Source organism: Atractosteus spatula, chromosome 22, assembly GCF_055471065.1.
Source record: "Atractosteus spatula isolate fAtrSpa1 chromosome 22, fAtrSpa1.hap1, whole genome shotgun sequence".
Taxonomy (NCBI): Eukaryota; Metazoa; Chordata; class Actinopteri; order Semionotiformes; family Lepisosteidae; genus Atractosteus; species Atractosteus spatula.
In genome coordinates, this window is record NC_142727.1 from 10,193,675 (window position 1) to 10,216,536 (window position 22,862).

The 22,862-nt window shown below is 50.7% G+C and overlaps 2 protein-coding genes across 3 annotated transcripts in view; one reads left to right on the plus strand and one right to left on the minus strand.

The window, feature by feature from the left end:
* Positions 1–599: 599 nt before the first annotated feature.
* On the minus strand, positions 600–5,202 carry drc12 (dynein regulatory complex subunit 12 homolog). Its single transcript, XM_088939744.1, has 6 exons — positions 5,122–5,202; positions 3,877–3,942; positions 3,018–3,137; positions 2,549–2,641; positions 1,890–2,020; positions 600–1,498 (listed from the first exon to the last, which is right to left on the minus strand). The coding sequence occupies exons 1-6, from the start codon at positions 5,183–5,185 to the stop codon at positions 1,370–1,372; spliced, it is 603 nt and encodes a 200-aa protein (XP_088795870.1). The 5' UTR covers positions 5,186–5,202; the 3' UTR covers positions 600–1,369.
* A 1,839-nt stretch (positions 5,203–7,041) lies between these two features.
* The window catches only part of cbl (Cbl proto-oncogene), a 52,942-nt gene continuing 37,121 nt past the window's right edge, over positions 7,042–22,862 (plus strand). For both annotated transcript variants that reach the window (XM_088939745.1, XM_088939746.1), the window contains exons 1-2: positions 7,042–8,030; positions 20,912–21,159. In XM_088939745.1, the coding sequence (XP_088795871.1) occupies positions 7,884–8,030; positions 20,912–21,159 (395 nt within the window). In that variant the 5' untranslated portion in view covers positions 7,042–7,883. The remainder of the gene's footprint in view (positions 8,031–20,911; positions 21,160–22,862) is intronic.

The following is a 22,862-nucleotide window of genomic DNA, read 5'->3' on the forward strand; positions in this document are numbered from 1 at the left end:
CTTCCAGAGATATTACAAAGTGTCTGAGGGGACAAAAGTCCAGCTGGAAATGAGCTCTGGTGGGCCTAGACAGTAAAAGGTTTTAACTTTTAACTCTCCACTGCTCTTGGAGGAACGTTTTCCAAACTAGGAGAAGGACAGGCCATCTTACAATTCCAAATCTTGTTGTAAACATTTGTATCCGTTTACTAACTGTTGTTTGTGCAATTCCCCAACCAGCAGAAAAGCCTGCTTCAGGATGAACACGAAAACAGACTGCTTGTGGTGTGAAGAAGGATTAGAGCTGATCAACTCAGTTATCAGGTCCTTTATTTCCTATAAAACCACAGAATCATACGTACACCAACAAGTAATAGGTTTATTCCAGGCTGAAAAGAGAAGAAAGAAAACACAACGTTTTGACCGTGGAGCTGTCTTCAGGTGTGGCCTTCTTCACACCTGAAGAAGGCTCCACGGCCGAAACGTTGTGTTTTCTTTCTTCTCTTTTCAGCCTGGAATAGACCTATTGCTTGTTCCTTTGCAGCCTACGCATGCTGACGCAGCTCCCCACCCGAACTACTATCATATGTACAGTATATGTAAAAAAACTAGAGTAAAAATGACAATAGAAAAAGCCTTTATTTAGAACCTTTCCACAGAGCACCAGGAAGTTATGATCACAAAAAGCGCCTAAACTCATATGACAGCATGCGGGCAAATACTCTTCAGTCCCCGCCAGCAGGAAATTATCTTCCTGGGAAAGCTAAGGTTGCTGCTGGAAGAGGTGTTAGTGAGGCCAGTAGGGGGCGCTCACCCTGCGGTCTGTGTGGGTCCTAATGCTCTAGTCCAGTGACGGGGACACTATACGGTAAAAAAAGGTGCCATCCTTCAGACTCTCCATGATCATTAAAAATCACAGGGCATTTCTCAAAAGGAGTAGGGGAGTTAAACTTGTATCCTGGCCAAATTTACCCCCTGGCCCTTACCAATCATGGCCTCCTAATCATCCCCATCTCTGAACTGGCTTCATCACTCTGGTCTCCTCCCCACTGAGAGCTGGTGTGTGGTGAGCGTTCTGGCGCACTATGGCTGCCGTCGCATCATCCAGGTGGGGCGGCACACTGGTGGTGGAGGAGGGGAGTCCCCATTACCTGTATAGTGCTTTGAGTGGAGTGTCCAGAAAAGCGCTATACTGTATACTGTGTAAGGAATTATTATTATTATTTTACTCCACATGCAGGTCTGCACAGTTCTGTCCAGCTGCAGTGTCGTCACCGGCACACTTCCCGTCCCCAGGATTGTCCAGTGAGGGTCTGGCTCCCAGCCGGTGTGTCTGCTTGCTGTGGGAGAGGAGCCGATGTGGGTGGTGGTGGGGGGGGGTGTTATTGTTTTAGATGTCGAGGGGGTTGAGCCCGAAGTCGGCGAGTCGCTCCTTGTGCTGCAGGTGCAGCGCGGTGCTCTCGTCCCGCCAGCGCCGCCGGGACTCCGCCAGCCGCGTCAGCAGGGAGTCCAGACAGCCCTGCGAACGAGAGCAGGGGACGTTGATGCAGGATCGGCACACCGAGAGGTCACCGGCAACGAAAGCGTGCGTGTAACCACGAGACTGCCGTTTAAAAACAAAAAGCATCAGATCCCGACCACAGTCCTTCGGTGCCCACTGGCTTTCATCTCTACACGCTCTCCTCTGAAGAGAACGGATCACAGAAGACTATACAGGCTCACGGATCACAAGAAAACCACGCGATCAGAGCACTTCGCAACCTGAACGGATTTAAAGGTGCTTCTGCCCTGCACTCGTCGCCCCGTCTTGCTCGTCCCAAACACGGCCGGCAGCTCTGGACGTGCAGCTGAGCCAGACGATCAGAAGGACAGCGAAGCGGAGCCGCGCACTCCCCCAGACTCTGACTCACGTGCAGGAGTTTCTCGTAGCCGGTCTCCATGTCGTCGATCTTGCCCTGGAGCTCAGCGACGGCGGCCTCCTTCTCCAGCTCCAGCTGCTCCCGGGAATCGCGTTCCTTCTGCAGGGCGTCCTGACACAGGCCTGCGGGGGCGGGGGGGGACACGGAGCCATGACACGGAGTGTCATGATGTCACTTCTATCCACTATCCCGGCAACGCAGCGGGCACAGACACACACACACTCACGCCGGCGGCAGTTCTAACCACTGGGCCACAGCGCCTCCTTCTCCATCAGCAAAAAGCTGCTTATTGCTGCTGAATGTTGCATCGGCCTCGGTCTCTTGCAAAAGCAATGGCACACAAGGTCGCACACACACGTACGAACACAGGAGCAATTTAAGAGGCACCAGTTAACCTTCACTTTATGTCTTTGGAAGGTGAAGGAAAACCAAGACACCCCAAGCTGACACGCCCAGGGGAAGAACATGCAAACGCCACACAGAAGGTGTTTCAGGCACAAATTAAACCCAGGACCCAAGATCTCTGAGGCAGCGGTGTTGACCTCCCAGGCCACACTGCTGCCACCTTTCTCGTTTCCTCACTCCACCAAGGAAAAGAAACCTCAAACACACACACACACACACACACACAGCCAGAGAGACGCCCCTACCCAGCTGCTTCTGGAGCCTGCTGACCTCACCCTCCAGCTGGTGAACTCTGACCCCCAGCTCCGTCTGCATGGTTTTGTACTGTCGCGTGAGGTCTGACAGGACAGCAAGAGAAACCGATCGCTGACGTCAGGACCTGAACCATATACCACGATATTTACCATAGTATTTCGAAGCCATTTCGGGACTGTATAACAGCGTGTGAGGGTAAGAGGGGCTGTCAGTTATGGGGCAGGTCAGAAGTGAGCCCAAGTACAGCGTGGTAGGTCTCAGAGGTGTTATCGCCGAAGCAAAACAGCGGGGCTTTCTGTTAGCTGTGTCGCAGGTTTGCATCATTATTTGTATCTGATGGAAGGTGAATTTCGAGACAGAGAAAACTGCCCGGCTACAAAAAGAAGCTTTCTGACTTTGCTGTAGGGCTTTCCCCTCAGGGAGTCCCCTCAGGGGTGCAGGGGCGGGCGTGGGGCTCACCGGCACTGATGTCCCTCTTGTCCTCTCTCTCCTTGCTCAGCTCCCGCTCCAGTGTGCCGACTCGGGCCTGCAGCTCCTGACCGCTGGCCTGGGACTGGCGTGCCACCTCGTGCCTCAGGGCTGACAGGCAGAGACACACGCAGACACACACACACACACACACACAGGCCGACACAGAGGCACAGAGTGAGGCCAGCGCTCGGATTGCCATTGAAATCACAGCGCAGGCCCCGTCTGGGCACTCATAGCTGGATCAGAGCGTCGGAGAGTGGGCCCAGGGAAGCCAACAGGAAAATGACTAATCCCCATCTCTGAACTGGCTTCATCACTCTACTCTCCTCCCCACTGAGAGCTGGTGTGTGGGGAGTGTACTGGCGCACTATGGCTGCTGTCACATCATCCAGGTGGGGCTGCACACTGGTGGTGGTGGAGGGGATCCCCATTACCTGTGAAGCGCTTTGAGTGGAGTGTCCAGAAAAGCGCTATATAAGTGTAAGCAATTATTATTATTATTATTATTATTATTATTATTAATGATCACCCTGGCCTTCCAAACTATTTAGGAACAGGAAAAGGTTTATTCCATGCTGAAAGGGAAAAGCACAGGGGCACAGCGTTTCAGCTCTGGAGTCTTCTTCTTCTGCAGCTTCCGAAGAAGGCCCCACAGCCGAACACGTCGTGTTTCTTTCCTTCTGCCTTTCAGCCCGGAATAAACCTTGAACTCGCTCCCTGGCAGCCTTCGCTCGCACCTCTCCCGCCCTGTTGGCTGTCGGCGGGCTGTCGCTGCTCCGCCCGTCCGGCCACGTGGGGAGAGCGCGTCGGCTCACGTGCAGGCGGAAGGGAAAAGGCCTCTCCTCACCGAGGTGTCCCTTCAGCGCGGCCACGTCCAGAGCGCTGCGTCTGTACTTCTCCTCCAGCCCGTCCTCTGCAGGGGGACACAGAGGCAGCAAGAGAGGGGCTCAGGCAGCCTAGCCTGACGCAGGCACGGTCCTTGAGTAACTCCACTCGTCCGTTTTATTCCACTCGTTCTTTTCCTTAGGTTACACCTTTTTCTTCTTTGCCTCTTAGTTGGAAAGGCTTTAATAATAAAGGGGCGGAGTGGTGGCTCTGCGCCTGTGGCTGGAAGATTGCCGGTTCAAATCCCGCAGCCGGCAGAGGAATCCTGCTCTGTTGGGCCCCTGAGCAAGGCCCTTAACCCGAACTGCTCCAGGGGCGCTGTAGAATGGCTGACCCTGTGCTCTGACCCCCAAGCTTGTCTCCCTGTCTGTGTGTCTCATGGAGAGCAAGCAGGGGTCTGCAAAAAGACGAATTCCTAATGCAAGAAATTGTATAGGACTAATAAAGTGATCTGATCTTATCTAATAATAAAGATCACCAAGAGTGAAAACTCCTTGTATTTGTGCCACAGGAGAACAGCAGCATATGTGAGGTCCGCCCCTTGACACAGAAATTGGGTGCAATGGAGTGGAGCAGTGTCTGGGGCAGGGGGTTCCAATCCTGGTCCCGGGGGACCACACAGCTCCTGGTTTTTGTTCCAGCCCGACCTCAGTTGCACAGCTGAACCCTTACCTGACATACTGTACTAGCAGGACTACTTTGAACTGTGTGACCGTTTTCAGCTCTAAAGCTGCCTTTTCACCAATGTATTTCGTAAAGTAACAGCAAATTCCAAACTTTCTAGTGCAAAGAACAAAAATCTTGCGGAGGTTTTCTAAGCACTTTATTACTGCAATTGCCAATAAACTGCGATAAACCAGAAGCGGCCTTCAAGGATGAGGATTAGGTACCTCTGGCCTAGGGATTGGGGTCGAGTGGCTCTGAGACCAGTGACCGGGAACGAATTTCACCCCAAAGGGTCCCAAAGAGCCCCATGAATGAGATGTAAAACCAGTTTAATCGCGCTATTACACCCCGGACAGATGCAGGATCTGGCGGGACATTCCCTTGCAAAAGTGTGCCCCGGGACACGGCTGTGACCGCACACCGAGGCGCAGTAAACCGCGGCGAAGCGTTTTTGGGGAAACGTGAAGACGGGGGCATCGGGAGAGCGAGGAAATGATCCCGCCGTTATCGTGGGAGCTCCTCACAAGGTTTCGGTCTTTACCTTCTCCGCGTTTCTTCGCCTTCGCCTTCTTTCCTCTCCCTTTCCCCTTCTTCTTGGGCGGCATTGGGCTGACTCCTGCCTGTCCTTCATTTTGTCGCAGAAGACGAAAGAGAAATTTGTCTTAGCTCGCAAACGAGTCCTTCGAGCGAACGCAAACGACACAGACAAAGTCAGGCTTGAATGCGCGATGTGATTTATGGTGCGGGGTTGCGGTACGATTGAGATATTGGTCTTTTAAAGGCTCAAAGCCAGTAAGGCACTGTACAACTGTGTTTAAACACTAGAAAACATCATTCGTCTATTGTCACTGCACTCCAGACAGTTTCTGAAACTTTGCACGGTACATTATTTAGTTAACCAAAGCTTTAGCTTGTGCATCTGTCTGTATACGCAGATTTTTGATGAGCTACAGTATATACGGAATGGAAACTTGCAACAGATGTACTTAATTCAGTTTAGTTTTGCTTACGCGTTCAGACGGGATTTAGTGAAAGGTTGCAAAGCGAAAAGTTACGTTGTACGTTACCTTTAATGTAGCAATCGGATCCTGCAAAAAATTAAATTCAACTCTCCGAGGCAACCGCACCGTGAGGAGGGTCGTGTTGGATGACTGACAGGTGAAGGATCCACTCACGCCACTCGGAGGCGGAGAAATTAGCCAATAAGCAACTAGCACGAAGGCGGGGTTTAACCGTTGCTAGGAAACGATACAGCGCGTTGCTGTGGAGATCAGAGACGCCAAGAAATCATTAATGATTTTCAATCCGATAAAAGCGTTTTCCTCTTCTTCGGGAAAGTAGTGATTTTATCATCCGAATAAAAATGGCCTAGTCAAGTACATTTAAAACGTAAGGATATGTTTAAAGAAATATGTGTATATGCATTAAATGTATTGGGGGGTATCACACTTTTATCAGCATTGTAGACTAAAGTGCTTTTAAAATGACCAACGCAGGGGAGGCGGTAACAACATACAAACTCAAGCTACGGGGATACATTAATTAAGTATTTAATGTCATGAAAGGAAAAAAAAAGAACTCACAAAACCCAGTTCTCATCTCTCACAGCACATTTCCTGAAAGGCGAGACTTTCTGTTAGCGCAAGGGAACGCGTGTACAGAAAGCTCATATTTTGATTACTAGTCAACTATTTATCACGCTACCGGCATTTATTTACCCATAACCTTTTGACCCGAGAACAGGAAGACTTGCATCCGATTTCGTCTAGTTAAAAGCCGCATCGCTGTTGTTTGAGGGACTCAGCGGGTTACCCAGCGAGCTGGCTACGGGATGCGGTTCAGCCTGCGGTTTTGTCCCTTAGTAACCAGCATTTAGGTGTTTTATTTAGTGCCATTTCGTCCGCAGGTAGGGATTATGACAGTGCTCTGACACGAGCTGTATGAATGGGGAGTTATTTATAGCCTTGAATCCCATTCAGCAGTGAGATCAGCTGTTATTATTGTGAGGGCGAGGGTGAAAAGTAATGGTTCTGTGTCCAACAGCGCAGCGTCGTACCGGACAGCAGGGCGAGAAACTGCAAAAAGGGAGAGTGTGTGGCTTGTAACGGACAGAACTGCCCCTGCCTCCAAAACCGGGGTCCCTCCTAAATACGTTTGTGCTTTGAGATGAAAAGCGCATTATTGTTTGCACCCGCATAGCAAACAATAGTTAATTGCTCGATCAAGTATGTTGTCGCAGGATCTCAGTGCATGCTCTTCGTGTCTGAAATCCAAAAAGATAGGAAGAAATGTCAAAGAAAGCAGAAGAGCAGTATCTGGAATCGGGAGCCCTCGCAGGCGATGCTCGTGCCCGTCGCAGCGGCGCCTTTCCCGTCCCCAGCTCGGCCCGTGCCCGCGCATCGCGTCGCGTCGGAAAGGGGGCGGGACCGGGGAGTGACCAAAGGGGGGTGTGTCTTGCGAAGGGGGGCGTGGTTTCAAAAGCGGAAAAGGATGTGCTTAGAAAAACTGGGGCCGCACTCGCGGGAGGGGGGAGACAGAAGGCGGTGATTATTTTTCCTAATTTATTTCTTTACGTTAGTTTTTTTTTTGTGTAACCTCCCTCCACCCGCGGTCGATCTCGCGTTATTGGGCTTCAGTCTTTTTTTGTTTAATGTATATTTGCCTTCTGGCGCTCAGGGGGCAGACACTCCGTTCTCGCCTCCTCCTCCTCCTCCGTCGTTACCTCTCGTCTCAGCGGAGAAACTTCCCGTCTCGCAGCGCAGGCACAGCTTCGAGAGAAGAGGGCGACAGCCGCCGAACGAAACCCCACGAAAAAAACAACACCGGGTTTGCTAGGGAAGGGCGACACTCCTGCATTAAAGGAGAAGCAGAAGAGCTGCCGGGCGGGCGACGCGTTTCGGGATTAATTTCTTTCCGGAGCCGGGGAGAGTGTATAGGTGATCCATCGGGCGGATACGTCCTCAAGTCCTGACGTCTCTGCTGCAGCTGGGTTTATTTTTTGCCCTTTTTTTTTTAATTCTTGGGGACGACCGTTTTTAACTGGCATTACGAGCGATCGGGAGCTCATGGGACCTTCGCTTTGAGAGGACTCCATCTCCCTCTCCCCCTCTCCCCCCTGACCGGCCCTCGCTGGGGCGCTGTCCGCTCCGGGAGGTGTTGGGCATCCCGGAGCCCCGGCAGGGAAGAGAGGGGAGGGCGGTCACCCTCCCCCCCCCCACCCTCCACCCCCCGGGTAGCCGTCTCCCCCAAGCCCCCGGTGGTGGGTGGTGGTGGGGGGGGTGCGCCGGCCGGCCGGTGGCAAGCATGGCAGGCAATCTGAAGAAAGGCGGGGGGTTGATCGGGATGATGAAGGACGCCTTCCAGCCCCACCACCACCACCTCCACTCGCATCACCCGCCCGGCGCCGTGGACAAGAGGACCGTGGAGAAATGCTGGAAACTCATGGACAAGGTGAGAGCGCGGCGAGTGAGAGTCCGGGCGTGAGCCGCTTGCTCGCCCCGAGATCTGTGCTCAGGACGGGAGGGCTGACAGCTGTTGATCTGTTGGTGCAGCTATTAAAAGATCCTCGTTATTCACCATCAGCGGGAGTATTACGCGACCGGGACCTCCCTCAACCCCAGTTGCACAAGAATAGGCAACAGCACGACTTCTCTGCTGCTGCTGCTGCTGCTGCTGCTGTTGCAATTGTACTTTTTAAAACAAAAAAAAATTCAGGGGAGCGATTTCTGTTTCTGCAGCTAGTTTGTGCAACAAGCTGCCTTCCGCCCGTCATCCTCACCGCCCCTAACGATAAAGACGCGCTCGGAGCTTTAAATCGCTTTTAAAAATGTCGGTGCCGTTTGACGCCGTGCTGGTGCGTGTGTGTGTGTTTTTCCTCCGGAGAACAGGCGCTGTTGGGGTTGGGGGGGATGTTCTTCTGCTTTATGTGGCCTGCTGGTTCTTTATTTGCCCACGAACGCGTTTGACGTGCCCGAAGATAGCCAACTAATTGCGATCAAGCTGCCCCCACGCTACCCAGGCGCCGTGCCGGGCTTTGCTGGGACAAAGACGAGTGTGTGTCTGACCCCCACAGAGCACCCCGATTCCCCCTTTCTGCATCTGCACAGGCGACGGCGCACCAACCCCGAGAGCATCGGGGAGTGACGCTCCGCCTCACCGCGGAGACAAAAGTCGGAACGTTTCTGGGTAGAAATCTGGGTTAAAGACAGGAGAGAGGGCTCCTATTCGGGACGGGGGTGTTTTGTTTTGTTTTTTTGTTGGCTGCTGCAGACAAGAAGCCGCGGTTCTGTTTCTGCGATCTGCGAGCGGATCGATGGCTTGATCTGCGGCGTGCTCTGGCTGAGGCGCTCACCCCGGGCTGCCTGTGCGTGTCGCGGCCGGACTGTAGCTCTCCGGCGACAACAGGAAGTCATCACCGAGACCCACGATCACGACGGCAGGACACCGCTGTCACGCCGTTGTAATTCAATTACAGTGTCTCCCTCCCCTCCAACACCCCCCAACGTTTTGCATCTGCCAGTGACCGGATGCGCGTCACGACCCTTGCCTTAATTCAGGATTTGTCTTTAAAAAAAGCGAGAGAAATACCAAAATAATTGGTAGTTGCTAGTGAGTTTTCGGGTTGACTTCCAGTTTTGAGTTAACTCCGTTTCATTGCGGTTTTGTTTTAACATTGCATTATTTCCTAACGTCATATAACGTTAGGCCAATATCAGACGATATTAATTAGTGATAACAATTGATGTTTTCGCAAAGTGAGTTGGTCGATTGCAGGATAAGCATATTAAACATGCCCTTTGCTGTTTGAGTCTGACTTCCTCCCATTTTAAAGGTCTCCGAGAAGCAATATGCCTTCTACCCTCAGCATTTTCGCCTGTCAAGAAAGCTGCAGTCCAGGGCTCATCTTTGGACTTGAAGATTCAGTGTAATTAGCACTCCTCTTCCAACATGTCTAATTACAGTGTGCTTTAAAAAAAAATAATCTCCAGTTTTTAGAAGAATCCACAGGCAGGGGAACGGAAGGTGTATAACGGAGGTGTGTGAATGTCAGAACAGCAACATCCAGACGAGTGTGAGATCTTTCCCCTGCAGCAAAGTTGTGCGTGCCGGCTAAATCCATGCAGCGTTTATTACTACAATTTTATTTCCTCATAATTATTCCATTGAAACATTCTCATTTGCTTATAGAGGGAGCTGAAATCTTCATCTCAGCTTCCTTCCTCTGGGGGGGGGGGGGATAGAGGCAGCTCAGGCCCGCGTCGTCTGGTATTCAAAAAAAAAAGTTTGAGTTTTTTTTTTTTAAGGTACAGTGACGGCAGCAGGGCCAGCAGTGGTGTCAGGGCCGTGATATCCTCCTAACGTCCGGGTAGGGAGCTGCGGCAGTGTCCGTAGGCGGCGAAGGCACAGGTAAAGGTAGACTATGAAGGGTGAAGCAAAGAGACAGGATTTGGGCTGTGGAGGCTTCCTCGAGCGTGAGGCCGAGAGGGGAAAGCAGCACATCGAGAACGCAGGAGAGAACAAAAGACGAGAGCAGGAAAGGGAGGGATTGGGCACGGAGCAGGTGAGAATGAGGGTCCGAACTCGGGGGGAGAGCTCGGGAAAGCCGGAATCTGCAAATGAAGTCCCCCCCCCAGGCAGTGGCCGCGAGTCATTTTGAAAAGGGGAACTGCGACGCGGTTCCGTCACGGAGAGAGTGCCGGCAAGGGCTGGTTTTTCGGGCGCCTGTGCGTCCGGGGGGGGGGGGGGGGGGCGGGAGGAGGGAGCAGACGGGAGAGATCCTGCGAAAAGTAAAAGCCCCAGGGGAGAAAAGTCGGAAAAGAGAGGGGGGCCCGCTCGACCCTGAACCCCTCCGGCTCTTCCCTGACGCGCTGCGCCATACCTCCCCCCTCCTCCACCCGTGGGTGGCACACGCGTGTCTCCTCGCCCCCCCCCCAGAAGTCCATCCTAAAAATCTGCCAGCAGATCCTCCTAGAGAAACAGTTTTAATGGATGAAAGTGATCCACGGATATGCTTCACATGCACAGCAGTGTGGGGCAGCGCTCAGGGCTTTGGACCTGTCACTGCAAGGCTGTGGGTTCGAATCCCAGGTGAGACACTGCTGTTGTACCCCTGAGCTGCGCCCAGCCGGATAAACTGAAACCAGTGTAAGTCTCTCTGGATGAAAGCACCAGTCAAGGATTCTTTTTAGTAAATGAAATCTATTTTCTTTTTACATTACTTGAAGGGCTCGTTGGAGGTAACTGCACTGCAGAGGAAGTCAGAAAGTAACGCAGTCGAACGGCTTTCAGAGAAACATACTTCAAAGAGAGGTGGGATCGGTTGCGAACATGTTGTATTTCAAAGCACGGCAAAAAAAAGGGTGGGGGGGGGCGAAGTGACGGTGTCGAGCGTTTGTGGGGGAGATGGACGTCTCCGGGCCCTGTGCTTGTGAAAGGGGAAATCGAGTCTAGTCTTCACTTCCTGCAGTGACCGTGTCTCCCAGCGCCTTCAGCCCTTCCTCTGGGCTTCAGAGCTCCCTGGCAGCCTTAAGTTTTCTTAGAATTTCAGACCCAGCCAGCTGGGATGCTAGCAGGTCTGCCTCCTGGTGCAGTATTGTAAAAACAGACAGGACGGGCTCAGCATTCATGTCTTTATGCGATGGTGTTCCGTTACAGCTCATTTGAGGCTGTACAGTAAGAGCGAAACTCCACTGTAGTTCGCTGGCGGGGGAGATGTGTACAAAACAGTATTGCATTGCGCTGAGCCTGCACTGGAGAATAATAAAAGCATGCGTACTGTGTGTCCTTGCTGCTGGTGTGTTCTAGTCACGGGAAAATTTGTCTTTTAGTTTGTCTAAATTTTGTGTTAGTGGTGTATCCTGCAGACAAAAAGAAAGTAGAAACGCAAGAGTTTGGAAAGGTGACCTCTCTCTCGTTCCCCCGGTTTGAGTTCTTGGGACCCCCGGTCGCTCCAGACATCCCTCTGATGTTCTAGACGTTTTTGAATGTTGGAGGTCGTCGGATGGGGACTCGCCCGGCGCTGTCTGGAGTCTTGCACAGGCCTTGTAGGTCTCGTAGCGGGACAGCAGCTCATCGAACCCGGTGCTGGGAGCTCAGCTGGTGCCGTGTGCTCAAGGAGAGGGGGGGGGGTAAAGGCCTTCAGCTACGGAGAAACGGGTTTTGCCTCTCCACTGGTTAAAAAGGAGAGGGATTTAGCCGTTGGCGCGGGGATGAATCGTTTTCTCAAAGCGGGCCTGGGCTTTGTGCATGTGTGCTCCTGGCTGCAAAATGTGCCGAAGATGTTATTTCTCGTCTGTTTTGCCATCTTTGTGTCCCAGAGACCTGCTGCTGTGGAAAGTAGAACTTCAGATGGTGGTGTGCGAGCAGCCGGCTTTTACAAAACCACTGTCTGTGGCAAGGTCTTTTCAGAAGCACGTATCGGCGCCTCGAAAAGTTTTGCTTTTTGTCACCTGTCGTGTGTTGCAGCGCAAAGTTCCTTTCCGGGGGTTGAGGGACAGACCTTACGCCCAGCAGCGTTATTGAATATCGGTACGGCCCACATAATGACGTGTAGGAGTATGTATACCTCAATTTCAACTCTTAAAAGAAGAGATTCTGTTGGTGAAGGCCTCCCTCTCCTTTAAATGTATTTAACCTCTTCTTATTTTTGGGGTCCTGCGCCGCGATTGTTATAAAGAGGCGCAGTTTCCGTCTCTGCTGTCTCATCTCTGCAGCCTCCTGGCCCTGCAGCTTCTCTGCTGGCTCCACACTGTTTGTGTGCATTCTCCTCATGCTGTTGGGGCTCCAGTGCTGCATTTGTAACCGATCTGGATACGCCATGTATTTCAGAACATTAGAAGGACAGGAAATAGGTTACAGGCAGAAGGAGGCCATGTAGCCCCCCCAGCCTGCTTGCTGGTTGGCAGCTAATTAATAAAAGGGTCCAGCTGTTTACTGAGAGGAGCCAGGGTGTCACCTTCAGCACCAGGGCTGGGTGTCTTGTTCCCTGCTTCCAAACCCTTGGCGTAAAGTCTCATCCAGCTGTTTCTCGAAGGGAGCCAAAGCAGCGCCTTCAACAATACAGCTGTGTATCTCGTTTCACACTCCCAGACGCCTTGTGTTGAGTGTCTGGCGTGCTTGGGTTTGACACGCAGTTAATCATAGCTTCCACTTGTATCCCCCTGGTTCGTCTGAAACTCGAGAGAGAAGATGAGCTGCTGATCACAGCTGTTGAGGTGAGTAGCCCAAGTTCATGTGATTGCTCTGTTGCGCATAGTGGACTGTAGTACTCATCTTCTTCAATTTCTTGAACTTCTTTGCTTGTTTTATAGCAGGGTGGAGCATACCGTTAAGTTACTAGACGTGGGGTTAGTTTCTCTCACTGACAATAGTCTGGAGCTTGTATTCCAACAACGTTCGGAGAAGGATTGATACGAAGTTGGCGTTTGACTCCCGAGATCTGTGGATAAAAGTTGTTGGCTCCCTTCCCCCTTCTTCAGTGGCAGTAGCACATCATCTTTTTTTTATGAACCCCTGGAGCGTCGCTGGTGGAAGTAGAACTTGGACAAAAATATCTGCCGACTCCTTCAGCTGACGCATCGCAGAGCAAACGTTAAGCTGATGAGGAATTTGTGTTTTACCACACAAGGCGGTGGCGTCCTGTAGTAAATGTCTCTGTAACCCGGGCAATTGGTTAAGTAGTATCAGTAAGCGCTTTAATGCATTAATCCCTTTTTATCCCATAACCCAACTCTTGCAGTGGGTTGGTCAATGCTTAATTTGCGACTTACAAGATGCCGGAGCTCAGCGTGAACAGGAGAGAGTAGATGTACCGAAGCACTTAAGTGTGACGTGCGCATAACACTCAACATCGATTTTACACACTTTCAGTGCATTTTCAAGACGCCGCTGTCGATATTAGGCTAACGAGTCATTTCGAACGCCTTGATGGTGTGATTTTGGGCTGACTATTTTTGAAAACGTTCCGCTCAGATGGACCTGTGGTCGTGCCTTTAGGGTTTCAGAATCTGGTTGTGCGATCCCCCCCACTGTGCTTTACTGTATGTGTTGCAGGGCTCAGCGCAGGCGCAGTGATCAGGTCACAGCAGCGAACTCCCCCGCCTGGAACCTGACAGTTCAGAGTTCTGTCACGACACAAGGCTCGATCTTTTAGCGCCTTAGAGTCTGTCGCTGTCATGGGAGTGACGCCATTCAGCCAGTCTCGTTTGATTCCCGGCAGGAGTAGAGTCTCGCCTGCGGTTAACCGTATTGTTTGTATCTTCAACGTAAAATTTTTCTTTTCCATTGGTTTCATAAAGCCTCGGTTTAAACTCATTTTGGGTTTAAAAGCTGGTGCTATCTGGTGTGCCGCACAAAGGAGATGCTTTTTTTAGCATTAGCTAGTTGTCTCATCTAGCACTTGATAAAACGGTGACTGCCTTGTTAACTAGAACTAGTTTAAATTGTAAAGGTGCATGTTAATTTCTCAGAGTGCTTATGAAATCTCGGCAGAGAAATTACTTGGCGGTGTAGAAAAAAGCGAGAGCAAGAGTTCCCATGAACAGCGGCGTGATGTTGCCCTTCCTGCTCACTAGTCACTGACTGACTGATGTACTGTGATGTACGAGCGAATAAGTACGGGTTGTGCAGCAAACATTTCACCGCAGAAATGTTCCAACGTGATCCGCAGGCAGAGTTAACAAGTAAGTTGTATTTATCGGCAAAACTGTCTCGAATTTGAGAGCAATATTTCTGTTGGATTAAAAGAGATGTATTCATAAGCCTGCTTGTTTACAATGTCAAAGGGCCGCGCCATCTCACGGGAAGTTTTGTTGTCTCGTTCCGAGTCACGGAATATGGCGCTGCGCATACCTGGAAATCATGCCTGTTTTGTAATGTAAATCAGAGGTTTTACAAGTTGCTGTGTGCATTTTATGTGTATTGTGGTTTGAAATGCTCTCAAGAAGGCTGATTATTTCTAACCCCGAAATACAAAACTAGCGTTGCAGTTCGCCTTCAAATTTTTCATGTCAAAGGAGTTGCAGGTGCTGTGCAGAGAGGTCCCAGAGTGAGAACAGGCTCAAACTGAGCACCCAGAATCTTTAAACATTAAGTATTAAACATTTAAAAATATTCCTGTGGGGTTGTTTTTTTTTTAAAGTTCGAGATGGGCCAACTGGTCTACTCTCATATTCAGACTTTGTGATATTTGCTACAGAGCTCCACTCCTTTGAATCATCAAAAAGTGTCGCACTGTTACAGTTCTGACCCTTTCCCTCATGTGTAGCAAGGATGTCCAAGCACCACACAGGCCTTTTTCCAGGAACATGAGACAGTCTCCAGCCTCCCATCTACTGCTTTCTCAGCACAACTCAGCTGTGAGTTCTCTTAGTAACTGTACTGTGTTCAGCAAAGTTGGTTCTTAAGTTCTGAGTGGTATCGGATCAGATAAGATCACTTTATTAGCCATATACGCATTCTTGCATTAGGAATTTGTCTTTTCGCAGACCCCAGCTTGCTCTCCGTGAGACACACAGACAGGGAGAGAAGCCTGGGGTCAGAGCGCAGGGTCAGCTATTGTACAGAGCCCCTGGGGCAGTGGGGGTTAGGGGCCTTGCTCAGGGGCCCAACGGAGTAGGATTCCCCAGCCGGGTGCAGGGTTTTGAACCGCCAACCGTCCAGCCACAGGCGCAGATCCTTAGCCACAGAGCCACCCCTCATTAATAGGTTAATCATCATATGGTTTTGTAATCCCGATGCTCCGACTGTTCCTTACTGTACCTTCATCCATCCATTTTCTAACTGCTTTATCCAATTCAAGGTCGTGGGGGAGCCGGAAAGCACCAGTGCAAGGCAGGGCATACCCCAGAAAAGGCACCAGTCCATTACTGGGCTTCTTACTGTACATTCAAACCTGAATTCTGGTTTTAAAAGGAATTGACCAGCTCCCCGGTTTTGACCCTGTATTGGTATATCCCAGTCATATTTTGCTATCGCTTGTACTGGATGCTGTCTGAACTGTTTTTAAAATGCATGCACGCACGCACTGTGGCCTTTGCATACCTGACCTAGAGGTGGTGGTGCACCAACCAAATAACTCTGTGTGAAATTTAAAGAAATATCACACTACCACTTAACTGTAAGGCATACTCGAACACTCAGATGTTTAACGCCCACAGCCCCGTTTACACAAGTTGTAGTTGTAGCATGTGTCAGAATGTCTCATTAAAGACCGGCCTTTCAAAGTATCGTTATCAAACGCCGTCTTTGTGAGCCCTAGCAGCTTCCAGTTCCAGGAACAGGCGCTCACTGGCATCGCGGTCGCTCCTCCTCCTCCTCCTCCTCTGGGGCAGGGTGGTCCAGAGTGGGCCTGGTGACTGGTGGTCCTTCAGCTCAGTGTGAAATCGGCCTCACGCCAGGAACCCAGGCCCGTTCTGGATACCCTACTCCGCGGCTGGGCTCTTAATCACAGGCTGTATTTTCTCACATCGGGGCAAGCCTTTATAATTAGAAGCAAGCTGTGAACCACCGTCATACGTGCCTGCGACCCTTCGCTGGTTTCCGCTGTGACCCGAGAAGGAGGGATGCCAAGCTGCAGAGAAAGAGGCGGTGGCAGACCTAAATAATCCTCACGTAGAGTTCAGTATTGAATGACTGTGCTTTTATTAGGGCTGTCCTGTGGACCTGTAAATGGCTCAAACCAAAATGGGATTCTGGCAGGGATTCTGGCCTGGCAGGCACCTCCAGGAGCCTCAGATGAAACGCTGAGATCCGAGAAGCGGTTAAGTTTTTTTTTTTAGGGTTGGTAAGGGAGCGGAGTCCCGGACCTCCTTTGTGAGGCAGATAATCCTCTCGTATCTCAAAGCCGTAAACAGGTCTCTCCGAGAGTGTCCCTTTTCCGAAACCCTGGCTCAGCCGTGCTGTGGAAGTGCTTGAGAAGGGCCGCAGACAGAGGCAACTCTCCTGAAATATCGCAGGAGCTCAGAAGGTCAAACCCTCAGCTTTACCTTTGAACCAGTGCAGGGCTGCCCTTCCATAGCGTCCTTAATTTCACAGCCGAACTGAATCAGCCAAGCGATTAAAGGGGAACAGCAGTCTCAGTTTCTCAGACCGGTTATTAAATCTCCTTAACAGAATAAATTCATTGACGTTGTAGAAAAGAAAACAATACAAATTTCCAATTAAGTACAAGACTGTGAACTTAGTGAAAAGTCCTGTTAAGTCGCCATGTTGTCGCAAACTCGCATTCGAGTTCCCACGAATTGCGACGTGAAGCAGCCCTTCCTGCTCACTAGTCACTGTAACGACTAATGTAATGGGAGGTACGCACGGATAACACCAGGTTGTGCCGCAGGCATTTCACCACAGTAATGCTCCAACGTGATCTGCATGCGGAGTAGCATTTGTCGGCAAAACCGTCTCGAAATCGAGAGCGATATTTCTACTGGATAAAAAGAGCTGTATTCACAAGCCTGCTTCTTTACAGTGTCACAGGGCTGCTTCGCCTCACCGGTAGTTTTGTGGCCTCGTTCTCAATCGCAGAACACGGCACTGCGCAGACCCGGAAAATGAGTCTATTTTGTGGTGTGAATTGGGGGTTTTACAAGTTACTGCAGACATTTTGCTTTTATTGCGGTTTTGAAATGCCCTCGTTGATGTTGATTCTTTCGAACACTGAAACATGAAAATACCGCTGCAGTTCCCCTTGAAAGAAGCTGGCCGCTGCAGCAGCGTCAGTTTTGACCCTTCTGGGCTTCCGTTCCTGCCTTCCGCAGGCTGTCCTGAAAGTTCCCTTTGACGATCACTGGTTTTGTCCCAAACCAGCCTTCCTGTCGCTCCGATCACGATTCCTGGATGGTTGCGTGAAAGCAGGAGCAGGAGGGGTTGCTCTTTTCTTGCACACATGTCAATTTATCTCCTCCATTTTGCGTTGTTGCTGCTATAGCGAATTCTTGGGGGGGGGGGAGACTCCACTTAAACCTCAGGAACGTAAACTATAATCCTGCACAGCCTTGTGGTTCTCCCCGTTTGTATTTTATTCAGTGCAAAATAAGTGTAAGCTTGTATTTAGGAGAAAAGGTGTGATTAACGATGCAGTGTATTTAAACACTAAGTAGTAAACGGCATTTGATAATATTCTGGGTAAGTGTAATACTGGCAGTTTATTTTGTGAGTATTTTTTGAGTATTTAAGTGTTTACACACTTGTTTGTATATAAAGTGTACATACACACGTTAGAGGTCACACCCTCAGAAACCTCAGGTTCTGAAATAACCTCCAGAGCGTGTTTTGGTGTTAAAGGGATTTAATTAAGACAATGTTGTGTTTTTCTTTCTTTGAAGTGGTTGTGAAAATGTTTCCTCAGCACAGTTTCTCATAAAGAGAGCTAAGAACCCCCCCCTCTTGCCCCATATTAAACTTGAGCCAAAATAAAGCCAAACAGAAAGATCATCTTAAGAGACCAAAAGGCACGAAGTTGGAGAAATAGGGGTGATCGAGACCACGGCTAGTGACGAGTGTTGAGTTTTCATAGCTTCTTGCTGCGACCCTAGCTTTGGTTTGGATTTGCTTTTCATCCTGTGGTTTCAAACGCAGGCTGTCCAAGCCAGGGAGAGAACCAAAACATGGCACTGGCCTACCAATCCGGGTCGCTTCATCAAGTCCTCGTTTGCTGGCCACCCCTCCCCTGCCTCTGTCAGGACGAAACAGTGGAACTGACGGAGAAATGTCCTTTCGCCTTAAAGACTAAAGGTGGAGGAGAAGCTCAGAAGCATCATCGTCATCATCACCAGGAAGAAAGGAATATGGTGCATGCTCTCTTTTTTTTTTTATTTAGGTATTGCCTATACCAGGGATGACTTTTATGTGTCGCGGGTCGGCGTACCTAAGCTGCAGATTGCTGTACGCAGAGCGATTTGCGGACACCAGCTGTGCGGTCTCGCTCTCTGCAGCCTGCAGTCCTGTACGTGGCGACATGCAGACAGGGCAGCTCAGCGGGCGAGGGGCGAATTGGCGGGATCACACGCCAAGGGGAAGTTCGCTGGACACGTGGCTGTAAAAGTGAGGCTTGTGATCCAGTGGAAGGAGCCGGGAAGGGCTGTGCTACTGATGCTTGTTGGTATCGGGACGGACGCAGGTGTCGCAGGTGTGCAGTCAGAGCGGGTGGGGTTTTTGAGCTTTAACAGGGGATCGAATGGGTGTTCCCCATGAAAGACAACAGGAAACAGAAGGCAGTTGTTGGCAGCTCCAGTACAGGGTGGATGGGGGTTCCAGAACCTATCCCAGCAAGCAACTGGGCACAAGGCAGGGCACACCCCAGACAGGAGGCTAGTCCATCACAGGGCAGACACAAACACAGACATGAACACACTCACGCCAGGGCCAGTTTCACAGAAACCAGTTAACCTTTGGGCTGTGGGAGGAAACCAGAGAGCCTAAATATCATTGAGGATCTATGTATCGACCGAAAGGTGGGATGACTGGGACTGTCGTTTCACTTGTTTCCTGCTCTCGCTACGGTGCCTCAGCTGCTGTCGCGGGACCGAGGCTGCCTCCTTTCTGCCTGGTCCGCTTCCAGCTTCGTGTCCGCTGCCGGAGCCCAGTGGAGGCTGCGGCCGGGTGGTTTCTCTTCAGGGAGCGGGGTGCGTCACTGTGTCACTGCCTCGGCTGCCCCCCCTGCAGAGGGGAGATAAAGGCCCCTCCGCGGGGCTCGGCTCGGACGTCGCGGCTCTGCACGTGCATGTGCTGGGCCAGGAGGCCAGCTTTTAATTTAAATAAAAAAGTCCTGGGTGCTAACGGTCGGTAGTTTTTCCTTTTTGCAAAGATAGAAGAACAGATTTCAAACCTGATGGCTAAATTAGAACACCATGGATTCGATCGCGTGGTTGTTTTACACAGAGTTACTTCTCGTTCCCATGTTCTGCTGTGCCTGTCACTTCCCGAAGAGGATATTAGGCTTTGGCGGAAGTGAGCGCCTTCGGTCTCCCCTATTTCTGGTATTTTTTCAGTGTCAGTTTTCAGGGCACACACACACACACGCAGAAAGGTGAACTGCAGTCATGAGATAACTGCATGTTTTATTATGATGTAAAAAGACGTCTATCTTAATTGGGTATCGTCTGCAAAGGCAAATAACTCGATCCGATGTCTGTTGTGCTAAATGGAGCATCCAGTCCGTGAGCCCAGAGAGCTCAAGGATCCACCGTTTGTATCTCCAGCTTTTAAAAATAAGTCTAAAAGGTTTTCACCTCATTTTCTGCAGCAGATTTTACTTTTGAACCATATTCCTGTTTTTTTTTTTCCTCTTGCTTTGGTTGCTGTTAAAGGAACGTGCGAGACTTGATGGCCTCTCAAAATTTAAAAAAAGCCCCAACCCGAAGCCCTTCAAGATGGCTAGCTGAGCTTAACAGCGGACTGTTTTTCACCAGCACGGCCTCGCGGATTGCACATTAAGCACCGTGGGGGGGAAAAAAGCGCATTCATGAGCGAGCACAGAGGGGAGCATTGTTCTGAATCGATTTTGTTCTTCGGGGAAGTTAACTAAACTGGGCAATATTCAAAGTAGGGGCTGAGGCCGGAGAAAGACAGTGTCAATGAGTTTCCTTATATTTGTGTCCTCCTCGGTTTGCATAAATTGTGAATGTTTTCTTTTTTTTTTCTGGTCAGGACTGTATATCTCCTTTTTTATCATCATCAAGGGTTTCTTTTGCCTGGCGTGAGCAAAGAGATGACAAAAGCCAGTCTGTCTCTCTTTCCTGCTGACCCCGATAGGGCCAGCAGCCATATCACCCTGCAGCTCCCAGCTGGCAGCCCACTGGAGCTCAGCAGGTGTGAGCCTGGCCTGTACCCGGATGGGAGACCTCCTGGGAAAAGCTAAGGTTGGTGCTGGAAAAGGTGTCAGTGGGAGCAGTAGGGGGCGCTCAGCCTGCAGTTTATATGGGTCCTAGTGCCCTAGTATAGCCACGGAAAAAGCGCCGTCCTTCGGATGCGACGTAAAATCGAGGTCCTGACCTTCTGCGGTCATTAAAAATCCCAGGGTGTTTCTCAAAAGTAGTAGGGGTGTTACCGTGGTGTGCTGGCCAAATTTCCCATTGCCCTTTACCAATCATGGCCTCTTAATAATCCCCATCTTAAATTGGCTTCATTACTCTGCTCTCCTCCCCACTGATAGCTGATGTGTGGTGAGCGTATTGGCGCACTATGGCTGCTGTCGCATCATCCAGGTGGGGCTGCACACTGGTGGTGGTGGAGGGGACCGCCATTACCTGTAAAGTGCTTTGAGTGGAGTGTCCAGAAAAGCGCTATATAAGTGTAAGCAATTATTATTATTCATTGGCCCATCTCTGTTCTCCCAGGTGGTGCGGCTGTGCCAGAACCCGAAGCTGGCGCTGAAAAACAGCCCGCCCTACATCCTGGACCTCCTCCCGGACACCTACCAGCACCTGCGCACCATCCTCTCCCGCTACGAGGGCAAGATGGAGACGCTGGGCGAGAACGAGTACTTCCGTGTCTTCATGGAGAACCTCACCAAGAAGACCAAGCAGACCATCAGCCTGTTCAAGGAGGGCAAGGAGAGGATGTACGAGGAGAACTCGCAGCCCAGGTGAGTGGGGGGGTGCGGACGCCTGCTTCTGGAGGGTCCGGATAACGGGAACGCCGGTGCACTCGGTCTCCAAGGAGGAAGGGTAGGGATGGGGTTGAGGATGTGGTTCGGCGCAGGCTTGGGTTTCATAGCTAGAGGTGGAGTTGCGTTGGGGCCATTTAACCCTGGCCTTCACCAATCATGGCCTCCTAATAATCCCCAGGAATTGCCTCATCGCTCTGTTCTCCTCCCCTCTGATAGCTGGTGTGTGGTGAGCGTACTGGCACACTATGGCTGCCGACACATCATCCAGATGGGGGCTATACACAGGTGGTGGTGGAGGGGAGTCCCCATTACCTGTAAAGCCCTTTGAGTGGAGTGTCCAGAAAAGCGCTATCATTATTGTTGTTGTTGTTGTTTTTTCTTGGCTTTCACGGACACTCCACAGAGTTTATGGCCTCCGTTAAAAAGATCATGCTGTAATTAGCACATCATGTCATTTCTGATTCGATGCAGAATAGCCGTAGGGTTTGCTGTGCCCACCTGACTTGGAAGCAGGGCCGGATTTTGGGGTTCGTAGGCCCAGGGCACTTTCACTCCGAAATGTGCAGAAAGAGGGGTCAACGACTGACATGATGCACGTAAAACTGTTCGAATGCTAAACCACGTGATTGATGGAGCGAGTCGAGCGACCATCACTTCGATACTTCTAGTTTCTAGAACAGCCGCTAGATAGTGTATGATTATTGATTTGGAGCACCTACAGTCGATCGCAAGCCTGTTGCTTCAGCTCGTTTTCATTAGTTGCTAGTGTTTAGGGCCTACGAAGGGGGGAAACATTTCCTAGGCCCAGACCGGAGGAGGGCATTCAGCCCAGGTGTCCCGGTTGGTATTTAGGTGCTTGACTGATCCACGGATCTCAGCCAGCCGTTCTTGAGAGAGTCTCTGAATCAACAGCGTGGCCGGGAAGTTTCAGACTCCCGCAACTCTGCGGGTAAAGAAATGCCTCCTGGTTTTGAATGCGTTTCCCCTTGTGCCCTCTGTTTCCCTCTTCTGTTGGCTTGTCAACGCCCTGGAGGATGTTAAATATCTGAAAAGGCTCGGTTCCTTCAGCCCGTCAGCGTAGGACATGCCTTTAAGCCTCAGAACGTATCTGGCTGCCTTTATCTGCACAGATTCCCGAGCAGCACTGTGTTCTCTATAATGTGGTCACTAGGCCTGACTAGTGCATTGAGTAATTTTAACATCCCTTTATTTAAATTTTTTGCCTATACCTATGCATTCTAACATTTTGTTTGCCTTTTCAATTGCTTCCCCACATTGTCTCGTTGGTGTGATGTGTCGCGTCTGGGCTTCCAGCTTCGCTGTGTACGTGCAGGGGGGGAGATGAGGAAGTGAGTCAGGATCCTCACAGCGGCTTGGTTTTTGACACATCACACATGTTAACCATTTACCGGCGGTTCAGTGAAGCGCGGAGAGGAGGAGACTCTTTTTCACGCGCCTGGGGGACCACAGGGGGCTGGGAGTCTCCGGTCAGACAGTTGTGCTCAAGCCCACAACTTGAGCACAACTCAAGCCTGCTGTCTGGCAAGCTCTCTGCTGGTTGATCCACTCAGGAGGCCCAGCAGTGCCATTTTTCTTTTGTGTATGAAAAAGAATCTTAAAGGTTCAAGAAAATCGTCAAATTGATTCTGCTTTGTTGTGAAATGGGGGGTCCTTGTATG

Excerpts from the sequence above, each read along its gene's own strand:
- drc12 (XM_088939744.1), bottom strand. The coding sequence starts at position 5,185 with ATGCCGCCCAAGAAGAAGGGGAAAGGGAGAGGAAAGAAGGCGAAGGCG. Across the intron at positions 3,943-5,121 it reads GGCGAAGAAACGCGGAGAAG|AGGACGGGCTGGAGGAGAAG; the intron begins GTAAAGACCGAA and ends GTCCCCCTGCAG. Across the intron at positions 3,138-3,876 it reads CGCGCTGAAGGGACACCTCG|CCCTGAGGCACGAGGTGGCA; the intron begins GTGAGGAGAGGC and ends TCTGCCTGTCAG.